This window comes from Rhodnius prolixus, unplaced genomic scaffold, assembly GCF_049639745.1.
Source record: "Rhodnius prolixus isolate KJV_2025 unplaced genomic scaffold, Rpr scaffold_14, whole genome shotgun sequence".
Classification (NCBI taxonomy): domain Eukaryota; kingdom Metazoa; phylum Arthropoda; class Insecta; order Hemiptera; family Reduviidae; genus Rhodnius; species Rhodnius prolixus.
In genome coordinates, this window is record NW_027411594.1 from 841,218 (window position 1) to 854,015 (window position 12,798).

Consider the following 12,798-nt stretch of genomic DNA (forward strand, 5'->3'; position numbering starts at 1 on the left):
TACTATAATGGTTGATGTTGTATTTCTGCATTAACTTTTTAAAAATAGCATTATAAAACTCTTTACCATTGTCTGTTTGAATATTATGAGGTACCCGTCCACTTAAGTTTATGATCTTCTGCATTGCTTTAGTAACATCTTGAGCACTTTTTAATTTTACTGGTTCAACCCAGGCAAACTTTGAAAAACAATCAATCACTGCCAGAATGTATTTATTACCATTATTTTGACGAGTGTAAGGAATCATTTCAATTAGATCTGCTTGCCATAAATCATCTATTCCTTTCAGCAGAGTGCGTCTTCGAGGATAATGCACGCGAGCTGGTTTGTGCAGTTCATTTACTACAGCTTCCTTCATTGACATTTTGTTTTCTGTTCTGATCTGTTACTAGGTTGTGCTTAAAACTTCTTTAAGAACTTCTACAGTCAAAGGAATGTTTGGTCTTAGTAAATTTAATCTATTTCTTATAACTTTAAATATATTCTGCACGTAAGTATTCGTAGTCTTGATTCTAGCCGAATCATAAGTTTTTAAAAGATAATTTTTGGTAACAAATTCTTTATCTAAATGTGGCTTTGTGACTAAGTCCATTTGCTTTATATAATCTTCCAACTTTGTTTTTGTAATAATTCCCTTTTTATCGACTAAGTCGGCTATATATTTCACAAGATATTTCATATTAACTGCCTCAGAATCACTCACTGGATCATTGATTCCGTGTAAACGTTTGTTTTCAAAGTCTATATAATCACCATCTTTGTCTTCATTTACTTCAAATAATCTCAGTTGATGTAGAGATCTTCCAAACTTATCGACAGACATATTGCTTGTTGAAAAATCAAACTACAAATAAACATTTCCTCACAAATTTTGTTAATAAATAATATCAGCCTCTCTTAGCTCTTCAATTATAGATTGCATTTCATTTTCATGACCTGTATGGCCGGCCATGGTTGATGCATGTAATAGTCGAAGTCTATCAACTAATTCATTAGGGTCATCCCAATATTCATAAATACTTTGTCCTTCCCACATACCTGAACCTGATGAAGGAAATTTTGATCTTGTTTGATATCTGGTTGGTTTTGTTGCATATAAAGTGAGTGGTGTCTTACTATAAGATGAAGAAGATGGCGGGGTGAATCTAGTTTCAACTAAAGTGCTACTTTTCTTGGTGGAAGAAAATAAAGGAGCAATAATATTATTGTATTTCCAACCTTTGCTAGCACTAATATTTTTCTCATAACTGAATTGTTGCTTATGAGCCTGACTTCTATTTAGAATGTCTCGATATTTTTCCAAATCGTCTTCAGTATACATGGTAGGTTTTTTTAAAAACAATAATTGAAATAAACCTGGAGTACCTACATACATTTTATTATTTACAATGATATTATTACCATCAATAGATGCTTGAGCATTTCCAACTACCATTCCACCTGTAGGCAATATTCTAATACCATATCTGTCATCCATATCCTTAGTGTCAGAATTCGTAACTTTAAGTAAATATGGTTTAAATAAAGGACCTATACCTTCATACTCTTCCATGCTTTTTTGTAATTTATCTTTGTCAAACTGTATTATCCGTTGTAAAGGAGTCATCTCTTCTTCTTCTTCTTCTTCACTTTTAATTGATTCCTGTTCATTTCCTTCTTCATCCTCAAAAGTTTCCTCTTTTTCTCGTTTGATAGGAATAAATTTTTTTCTCTGAACAGGAGTTGAAGTATGCACCAATGTTTCCGTTGAAGTTGAAACATCTTTTTTCAAGGGAGACTGAACAGGAGTTGAAGTATGCGCCAATGTTTCCGTTGAAGTTGAAACATCTTTTTTCAAGGGAGATATCTTAATTTTTTTAACTCTTGGCTGTTTACTTTGATCAACTAATTCCTGCAGGGGTTTGGTGATGGGCTTCAAATTTCTTTCTAGCTCCTCCTCAGATAATTGAAGTCCTCGCTTCATACTTTTAAATTTTTGGCGTAGTGTTTTAGAAGTCTTAATAAGTTGTTTTGTCACTTTGGGATCCATGATAGTAATGATAGAGTATGTACATAATAAAACTTTATATATAGATAAATGTATCTAATCCCATTCGATATTTACCATTGTTTAAATCTCTGGTTTTATCAATAGTTATAAATCCAAAAGGCTTTTCCCAACAGACATTGCACATCTGTTTAAACTTATCAAATGAAATATTTGGTGAACTTACATGATCCTTATAAACATGTTTTAAATTTAGATCATCTTGTTTGAAGAGAATAATTATGTTTGCATTATCACGAATAAGATGTTTAGGTATTCTAGCGTAACTTTGACAAAGATAGAAACAGTCAATATGTCTGTGACGACCCATGCTGAAATACTTTCTAATATTTTCCTGCTCATCCATTGAAATATCATCAAAAATAATAACAGAGTTTTCTTGAGCTTCATCAGGAGAAATAATATCTTGAGTCGTATCTACTGTCCAAAAACCAATTTCTGGAACCAAATTAAAAATCTGTTTTAAATAGATATACTTTTCTTGTTGAAGAGATCTACTGCATATATAGACGTTTGTAAATTTTAATCCATTTTTATGTACAAGCAAACATATTATTAAATTAGTTTTACCAGATCCTGAACTTCCACAAATAAGTGCGCGAATATTATCTGGTAATAGCACACCATGGCGAGTATCTTTATCTTTGTCCAATAAATTATCTAGTAAGTTATAAATTGGTAATACTTCACTCTGTTTTTCAAATCGCATCGGAGAGGAGGGCGAATTATTATATAAGTACCTTTCTTAAACACTGGTTTTATCATAATGAGAAAGAAAACAGTAGGAAGAGGTCTTATAAATTCAGTGATTAATAAACTGCCTTTTGAAGCGCATATACCTGGTTATAGATTTTGTGGCCCGGGTACTAAATTACAAAAAAGATTAAAACGTGGTGATAGAGGTATCAATCCTTTGGATGAGGCTTGTAAAGAGCATGACATCGCATATTCACAGCATAAAGACATAGAATCAAGACATAAGGCGGATCTTATACTTGCAGATAAAGCTTGGCGAAGAGCACAGTCCGGTGACGCATCTTTCGGTGAGAAAGCAGCAGCTTGGGCTGTCACAAACGCTATGAAAGCTAAAGTTAAATTAGGCAGTGGTGGAAAGAGACATAAGGTAAAATCTATAAAAGATGTTATAAATGCTGCACGTGTTACATCTCCTTTATTATCAATTAGTGATGTATCAAAAAAATCTTTAAGAAAAGCTAAAAAGTATGTAGGAAAATCAAAAAAATTTAAAGTTCCACGAGTTCTACCAATTCCAAGAACTGGCGGTATTCTCCCATTTCTAGTACCACTATTTGCCGGGCTCTCAGCTATTGGGAGTTTAGCCGGCGGAGCATCAGCTATAGCTAAAGCAGTTAAAGAAACACAAGATGCTAGAGATCGTCTAGAAGAAATGAGAAGGCATAATAGAACGACGGAGTCTCAACAAATTGGACAAGGATTTTATCTTAACCCTTACAAGAAAGGATATGGTCTTTATATTAAACGAGATTGACTACTTCCTGATAGAGCACTTACAAATATAGAATTGATAGAATTTGCCAAAAATTTACCACATTTTAGAGGCGTTTACATGCGTGACAATTTACCAAAATTTCCTAAAATTAACGAATGCGGAATTGTCAATTTAGATTCTTTACAAAATATTGGAACTCATTGGGTTGCTTACATTAAAAAAGGTAACAAAGTTAATTATTTTGATCCTTTTGGTAACCTCAGACCACCATTAGAGTTACTGCAATATTTTAATGGATGTGATATAGAGTATAATAGAATGAGATATCAAGAATGGAATACTCCTTATTGTGGGCATTTATGTTTAGAGTTTCTATATAAAAATATACGTTAAAGAAAATCACGGCTTAGTCATGTCGTATACTTTCACATTGACTGGAACGTCCAGCGTTCTAAGTGCTGATATTTTTCCACCAATTAATTTATCTGATGGTGATTACAGTGTTGGATTACTTAGTTTTCATTCATACAACTCAATACCGAACATTATTGAAAATGTGAACAACAAATTTTATTATGGTGATCAGGTGATTAACATACCTACGGGTACGTATGAAGTTGATGCTATAGCAAATTACATTAAATTACATATGAAAGCATCAGATACAATTAAATTAAAGGGGAATTTAAATACTTTAAAAACAGAGTTAACATGTACCAAACCTGTATACTTCAATAAAGTCCATTCTATTGGAGCTTTACTCGGATTTGCCAAGACAGAAGAATTAAAAGAAATGATCAAACATAGATCAGATAATATTGTTAATATTCATAGTGTGAATACAGTGGCTATTAATTGCAATATTGCCTCAGGATCGTATAGAAATGGAATACCTGGACACACTATATATGAGTTCGGGCCGGCCGTACCACCGGGTTATAAACTTACCCACGAACCATCACCAGTTATTTACTTTCCAACTAACGTTCAGTTAATAGACAACATTACTCTTACTCTAACTGATCAAAACGGCAACATAGTTGATTTTCGTAACGAAATTATTACCATTCGCTTGCATATCAAGAAAGATGGGTATTGATTTCCAAAAGTATAAAACAAATTCTATTAAAGTAAAACAATCCAGTATTAAACCGCACAGAGGATTAACACCATCAAACGTTTACTTTTTACAACAAATAGGACTTTTGGTTAAACCGCAATGGAAGATATATTAAATGTAAGTGCCGGAGTCAATTTCGAAGAAAGAATAATTGATTATGAGTATCACACTCATCAACCTTTTACAAGATCTCTGGAAAATTCTGACGAAATAGTTATAGCTGTTCAACATCAGGATATTTACACCGTTCCATCTAAAAGTTATCTTTACATTCAAGGACAACTGATTAGAGAAGGAGCTACAGAAGCAACAGCAGATCAAGATATGAGATTAGTAAGAAATGGCATATTGTTTCTGTTTGATGAAATTAAATACAAGTTAAATGGAGTTTTAGTTGATCAAGTTCGTAATCCAGGAATTGCCAACACTCTTAAAGGATATGTGTCACATAATAGCGCTAAAGTTACTGCGCTAGAGGTTGCTGGCTGGATGCCCCCTCATCAGCTAGCTAAAATAAATGATAAAGATGGAAACTTTGATGTTTGCATTCCAATGGACACTGTTATGGGCTTTTTTGAGGATTATAATAAAATGCTTTTACAAGGAAAACAAGAACTAATTCTAAACAGAAGTAGGAACGATACTAATGCAGTGATTCTGGAAAAAGATGAAGAAAATGCTACAGTTAAACTTAAATCTGTACAGTGGAAGATTCCTTATGTTAGAGTTTCTGATGTACAAAAGTTGAAATTTTTAAATTTTATTAACAAAGGAAAAACCGCACTAATGCCTTTTAGATCTTGGGATCTTATAGAATATCCAACATTGCCTGCAACTAAAAAACACACCTGGACTTTAAAAACAAGCACAAATCTTGAAAAACCACGATACGTTATAATCGGATTTCAAACTGATAAAAAGAATAATAAGAAAATGGATCCATCACTGTTTAGTAATGTGAATATTACAAATATAAAACTGCATCTAAATTCAGAAATTTACCCCTACGACGAATTAAATATTGATTTCTCAAAGAACCATTATAGTATTCTATATTACATGTATCAAAGTTTTCAACACAGTTATTATGGAAAAAGAAATGAGCCTCTTCTGACTAAAGAGCATTTTAAAGATTATGCCCCAATTGTTGTAATTGATTGCTCTCGCCAATCTGAAGCTATTAAATCTTCCACTGTTGACATTAGAATAGAGATGGAGGTTTCTGAAGAGTTCAAAGCCAATACTACTGCTTACGCTTTAATATTACACGATGCACTCGTAGAATATAATCCTCTTTCTGGATTAGTTAGAAGAATTTAACAAGTTTGTGGAGGGGAGAAAACTTATTTAAACAACATTTTCAACAATAATGCCTAGTAGTAGTAGTAGTTATTGTTTACAATGAGCACCGCAGTAATCGATTTTCAAGGTTATTTAAGTTCGCAAAATTCCTTTATCATAAAGGAATTATCAATAATAGACGTGGACCATCCTACACAGTTGAGGCAGTGGTTGTTTAAACCGCCCACCCAGTTTAATGGAAATCCAAATTCACTGGCTAATAAATGGATCTACAAAAATTTACATGGAATCAGTTGGGAAGCTGGAACTGTTGATTATTCAGAATTGGAAAATGTATTGCAAAGTGCTACTTCTTCTTATGTTTATCTGTTTGCAAAAGGACTTGAAAAATGTAAATTCTTGGAGCAACTTACTGGCAAAGACGTCTTTAATTTGCAAGACTTCGGATGTCCATCTCTTAAGTGTTTGCCGGCTCTAGAGTTTACAAAATGTGATTATCATAGGGGAGTTAACTATAGTTGTTCTCTAAAGTTTGCTAAAAAATTATCATTATGGATATGTCATAATCGATCAAATGTTGATTTTAATAATGCTAAAGTTCGAGAAAAAACATATAATCAATATCATGGTATTATAAATCCGGAATTTCTAGCATTTAATGGATTTATCCATAGCAGAAATCATACTATTAAATGTATTTATTGTAACGCTGAATTTGATGATAGCATTGTTGAATGTCCATGTAATTTACATAAATTGTATAACTCTAATTGTAGGTGGTTCGTAAAACAAGGTTTATTTCAATAAAAAAATTATTTTTTAAATTGTTTTAATTGAATCCTTTACCACTATTATTTTTATGGGAGAGGGTTTTTGTTTTTTAACAAGAAAAAACAGTTCAGAAAATATATTTAAAAAAATTTTAATATATACAAATTAGTTTTTATAATGTTTTACAATAATGTTTAATTATTTTCTAATCTCTATAATACTCTAAAGCTTTAGTGCTTACACCATCTTCTAATACTAATCTCTTATTATCTAAAGGGCATAAGGAAACTTTATTTTGTTCTATAGTGAACACATCATGTTTGGTAGATCTAAACATTGGCATTTCATTTCTGATTGGCGAATTAGTTATTAGGCAGGCTACATAATCATCAAAAGTAATTGTTTTTTTAAGAACACTTTTTTTTACACCTTTTGCTTTCTTTAGAATGTGATCATCATCTAATCTAATTGCATACATTTTGGACCTTAAGCCCACAAATGCTGTAATTATTTTCCCAGCGGCCTCATCTTTAAATTTACCTATAACTTTTTTATTTCTATTTGAATAATTTGGATGTTTGGTTGGGTAGTTAGATAAATCTAAATGTGCGTTCAAATCGCCCATATCTTTATATAAATCATCAGTTTGGATTAGATGGATAAAAGAATCGGTATCTGTATAACAAAGTTTTAATCTATTATTGCCGTAGTAGGGAAGCATTACATCGTAATGGTAATAATACATATGCAATTTAGAGATATCTAACACCGAAAGACCAATATAAATTGGTTTATTAAATAAAATTTTTGTCTTGGCAAAATGAATTGCAGCTAACGATTCATTGTAAATGGTCCAATTTATACAATTAGGTTGTAAGATCAATTTTTCTAGTTTTCTTTCATCAGTTACTAATTTAATATTTATTCTTTTTCTTACATTTTCCATTGTTTTACCAAATACAGAATTATTATATAATTTATATAAATCTTTTTCAAAATCATTATTTGCTATTTTTCTGAGCTCTGTATTATGGTTTATATAGCTTGCCAACCACGAACTTTGTTTAAACTCTAACACCCTATTTATTTTAACTAAATTTAGACCATGCTCAAGCGCCTGCTTTAAAATCAAATAATGACAAATGTAATTTACTCGTGATCCGAGATGTGGGACTAGCTTTTTCTGTCCTTCAACCATAATGTTTTCAGCCAAAAAGGGTAGATCATTGTGAAGATTATGAAGAGAGGTGGGGTAATTCAAAGTTACATCTAAAATATAACCCTTTTCACTCGTTTCATTTAAAAGATCAAGATCAATTTGCTTAGGATCAACCCATTTAAATCCACCATAAGGTAAATATTTACTCATTGCATATCCGTAAAGATTGTTACAGTCTTGATATGTAATGAATGTAGATGGTAATAATAGATTATAATTTGAAAGGTACTTATTATTGGCCTCGGCAAACCTATGGCCAACTTGACAAATACCCCCTCGTATTCCTCGTTCTATCATTAAAATCTGTTCATAATCTGTTAATAGCTCTAAACGGCAATTTGTAAATCGCAACATTGCATCCCAAGATAAGCCCGGCAATGTAAAATAATGAGCAGGATCTAATTTGTGGGATTTTATTGTAATAGTTCTAAAATTTTCAAATATGTCGGCTAGAAGAAGAGTATCGGTTTTTAAATAAATATCGCTGTATTCACCTAGTGAAGAACATGAAAAGGCTTTCCATACTTGAAGAGCATGCTGATAGTCGTTTTCACTAATGCTTTCTCCGGTAAGACTGCTATAAAATGCGTCAATTGGAGGCAAACATGTTTCATCTAAAACGTCCCAATTAGATACATATTCATATGGAAAGACGCCTTTTCGTTTTACCAAATGAACAAGATCAGCAGAAATAAACTTTGTAGTTTCCGTCAAATGTGTTAAATTTTTTGACAAGCTATCCAGACTTGAAGCCATAAAACGAAAAGTGTCAACAAATTTGATTTTCATTTTATGGGATATAATTTTAGAAAATGAAATATACTTTTCTACCGAATTAGGTATTACTTCCACCAGTTTTGTATCATATCCCAGCTCTTTAATAATAAAATGTGAGTCATAACCACTAAGATTATGACAAAATACCGGAACAAAACGTGGTATTTGAGATCTATAATTACAGCTATTATGAGCAGGGCCCCGATATTTCCCAGTTAAATGGCAATGATCTATAACCTTTTTATCATTTTCTATAAAAGGTTTTTCGCACATATAACATGTAGTTGCTAACAAAAAGTTATTTCTTTCGTCAGTAGATAAACAATGTGGAATATTTCTATTGTAAAGAATTTCAATTTTTTCTGCTACTTCCTTTAATTTCATTATACAATGCTTAACAGCGTCTTTACCCCTGTAAAGGTATGGAGCAGTCGGTAAGTTATGCTCTATGTCTTGGATTTCATCAGATATTTTTACATATACACAGAAACTCATTGGCGTGTGCAAGTGAGTAGCCATTGTGTACGATTCATGTAAATTTGGCTGGCATGTAAACAGGTTTTCTAGAATTACCTCAAAATCAAGGTATATTACAACGGGAACTTTATGCATCCGCTCAACATTTACAAAATTAACGAACGGTTTTTTAAATGGAAGTTCTACCCGAGCAGGTTTATGGGTGCCACAAATTAATTTATGCTGCTTAAAACGAGCTTTTCCATTATAACGCTTATCAAATTGTGAAAAGCAGCGTTCGCATATTAATTTTAATCTTCTGTTAGGCGTAATTTGGTTGCATATTAGTCTATTAAGACTTTTAATGTAAACAAAGTGATATTGATTATTTTTGTTTAAAATTAATAAATTTCTATGATCACGAAGTCTACTTTTACAAATCTTAAGAGGATAAACTTGATCTCTTTTATGTAAACCAAATATGTTAATAGATACATTATTTACTTTTTCAAAAATTGAGATGTCTTTTAATCGAGTGGGATACTGAATACAATTAAAATTATACTTCGATTCAAGCAAGCTATACTGATTTGAGGGGAGTTGAGGATTTCTTTTAACAAATTTAGCCAACATAGCATACATAAAACATTGATTATCCTTATTTTTAACATTTATACAGGCCTTTTTATCTTTGATTGTTTTTGGTAATGGAATGTATGATGAAATTTTAAGCGGATTGTACTTACCGATTCTTACTCTTAAACCATCCACTGAAATCAGAGTCCAGCCACTTTTAGACATGACCGCATCTTCCATTTCACGTCTTAGTTTTGCAAAAACTTCTGCAAGATATTCATTAATATCGGTGGCTTTATAGATTGCTTGATTAGATGTCTTGAGTGCCTTAGTCATCTTTTCTCCCAACATATTTTTAAACGTACAATCTACCCATAAATTAACTTTAATACTTGAATGCATTGCGACCATTTTCTGGATTATGTCCTTAATTTTACTTCTAACATCTTTTAAAAACATTGATAAATCCATGCAGCAAGGAGATCTAATAAAATATGATGCCAGACGTCCTTTAAATGATGTCTCATATGGTGTAACATTATCATCGCTTTGTTTTAAACTTAAGAGTTGATTTCTTTGAGGCTCCAACATCTTATCTTCGGATTGTAAAGCCAGTTGACATACTGCTTCATGCAACTGTCCATTGTGAATATCAGAAAAAATAGATTCACATTTACTGCATCTGGCATTAAAAAACTTTTCATCAAAATAAAACAATATTTATTATAAAAATTAACATTAATGTGGTAAACATTAATTTACCTGTAAGAACCACGTGCAGTGCACTTCTTTTGATGTTGATTTAAATTTTTTTTATATAAAAAATCTTTTCCACATGTACATGAGTATTTGCGTCTTTCTTGATGGGTCAAAGCTCGATGTATTTCAAACTGTGATTTACTGGAAAATGCAATTCTGCAATCTGAGCACTATTAAAATAATAAAAAACTTTTTACCAATATAATAAATGTACTAAATAATTGATATAAAAACAAAAAAAAATACTTACATTTAACTTGTCCATTATTGGCTCCTCTAAGAACTAATGATTTTCCTTTTTTTGTAGATATATTGGTTTAGTCTGGGGGTTTGGGCTATTCCTTAATGCCTTTTAGAGAATGCCTTAATGATTTTAGTAAAAATTAAACTTAAAATTCTTATAATAAATTATTTAATTATAGGCTTATTAATTATCTTATGAATATAACATTACAAGTAATTTACGAAAAAAATTAATCAAATTCTAATATAAAGGCATTATTATTTTTGTTTACCCCTTTATATATTAGGGATAATGACAATGGTTGATAATCCTTAATCATTTCGTCTGTTACTTCATAACAATACGATTTTGGTAAGTAACATTTAAGCGGCTTATCAGAAGGATTATCTAAAACTAGGGAAATAGATTCACCGAATTTGGTATTTCCTTTATAAAATTTAATTATTTTGTATTTTTTATTCTGTTCTAAGTCTTTTATAGACGTACTTATGTAATTGGAAATAGTTTTATTTAAAGCAGATTTCAATGCAGAAGCCATCTGCAAAAAATAACAAGTATAACATGATCTTAATAATAAACAAATTATTAAGTTAATTAACTGTAATAGCTACTTACCTCAATACGGTATTTTGTTGCAAACTAGTAAGGCGCATTAAAATGACCTGCATTTTATACTAAACTGTTCAAGGATTTGTTATTTTTTTTTATTACGATAACTGGTATATAAGCACTGAGCAAAATATATTATAGAACAAAGTAATTGCTTCAGATATCAACCGCGTAAGTATGTTGTTATATATATAATATAATAATATGTTTAACAAAAAATAAGATATAAAAACATTTATTGCTTTGGATTCAAGTCCGTCTGCAAGAGTTGCACATATAATATTCTAATTTAATTAGTTTATGTTGTTAATATATAGTTTTAAAATATTAATTCTTTTTAGAAATATAAAATGAGCGCCATTCCTAAATTACAGTTTGTAAAACTACAATCAACGGCGTTTGTTCCCACAAAAGGAACAACCAACTCTGCCGGCTTCGACTTAAGAAGTCCTTGCGATTGCACTGTTCCCGCTCGAGGCAAACGTCTAATTTTTACAAATCTACAAATTAAATTGCCCGACGGCTGCTACGGCAGAATAGCTCCAAGATCGGGTCTGTCTTTACATCACCATCTGGATATTGGGGCTGGAGTTGTTGACGCCGATTATACGGGTAATGTGGGAGTTCTAATTTTTAATCACGGGCCGGCTGATTTTCAGATTAGAGTGGGTGATAAAATTGCTCAACTAATCTGCGAAAAAATTTGTTACCCAATAATTGAAGAAGTAGCAAATTTATATTTAGTTACAAATCGTGGAGAAAATGGATTTGGTTCCACGGGATAATTTTATTTTTCAATTATTGGAACACATTTTTTTTCCTCCGCCATTAGCCGATCCTTTGCTTATAATTAGAACTATATTATTAACCTTTGATACGAGCAAAATTGAAGCAACAGCTATTAAGGAAGATGAAAAAAGTTATTGTATTTTTGTTAACAGAAAAAATTTTTTGTCTGGGAAATATTGTCAACTGGTTACAAATGTAATTGGTAACATAAGTTTAGAGGAGAGATTTGCATACAATAAGATTTGCAAATGTTTTTCTTTAAACAATGTACAATATACATTTGTTTTTGTTCCAAGAATGCGCTGTATCGACAATTATTCTTATGCCAAAAAAATTTGGTTTTTGAATAACAAAGTCAAAGTATACATAAAAGGAAGCTGTCTAGTCCCTATATTCCCATTATCATTTGGAAAAATGAAATCTTTAAAAATTTTATCTGTTAATAAAATTTTACAGTCAATAGCTTTTTGGGTAACATGTAAATAAACCAGTATTTTTTAAAAACACACCTCATTAAATTGTTAATACAGAACTTGTATTTTTTTTATTACCGATTATATACACATATTTAAAAAAATAAAAATAATGCGTTAAGTACGTATAGTATATATTCTTGTTTATAACCCAAAGAATTAATCATTTTATTTAATAATACACA

At 31.1% G+C, this 12,798-nt stretch overlaps 5 protein-coding genes across 6 annotated transcripts in view; 4 read left to right on the forward strand and 1 right to left on the reverse strand.

The window, feature by feature from the left end:
- Positions 1–12,798, forward strand: part of LOC141451623 (cell adhesion molecule 2-like) — a 407,804-nt gene that overhangs the window by 104,676 nt on the left and 290,330 nt on the right. The window lies entirely within an intron of this gene.
- Positions 1,871–10,887, reverse strand: LOC141451608 (uncharacterized). 2 transcript variants are annotated; one of them, XM_074123065.1, is made up of 4 exons: positions 10,749–10,887; positions 10,502–10,668; positions 9,910–10,421; positions 1,871–2,485 (listed from the first exon to the last, which is right to left on the reverse strand). In XM_074123065.1, the coding sequence occupies exons 1-4, from the start codon at positions 10,761–10,763 to the stop codon at positions 2,064–2,066; spliced, it is 1,116 nt and encodes a 371-aa protein (XP_073979166.1). In that variant the 5' UTR covers positions 10,764–10,887; the 3' UTR covers positions 1,871–2,063. The 2 variants fall into 2 exon arrangements, with proteins under 2 accessions (XP_073979166.1, XP_073979165.1); XM_074123064.1 differs by lacking the exon at positions 1,871–2,485 and having other exon boundaries at positions 6,833–10,421.
- LOC141451610 (uncharacterized) lies at positions 2,518–4,285 on the forward strand. Its single transcript, XM_074123067.1, has one exon. It carries the CDS (start codon positions 2,814–2,816, stop codon positions 3,555–3,557), a length of 744 nt encoding a protein of 247 aa, XP_073979168.1. The 5' UTR covers positions 2,518–2,813; the 3' UTR covers positions 3,558–4,285.
- Positions 4,731–6,440, forward strand: LOC141451609 (uncharacterized). Its single transcript, XM_074123066.1, has one exon. The coding sequence runs from the start codon at positions 4,738–4,740 to the stop codon at positions 5,956–5,958; it is 1,221 nt and encodes a 406-aa protein (XP_073979167.1). The 5' UTR covers positions 4,731–4,737; the 3' UTR covers positions 5,959–6,440.
- On the forward strand, positions 11,384–12,623 carry LOC141451611 (uncharacterized). The gene is made up of 2 exons (XM_074123069.1): positions 11,384–11,522; positions 11,693–12,623. Exon 2 carries the CDS (start codon positions 11,702–11,704, stop codon positions 12,134–12,136), a length of 435 nt encoding a protein of 144 aa, XP_073979170.1. The 5' UTR covers positions 11,384–11,522; positions 11,693–11,701; the 3' UTR covers positions 12,137–12,623.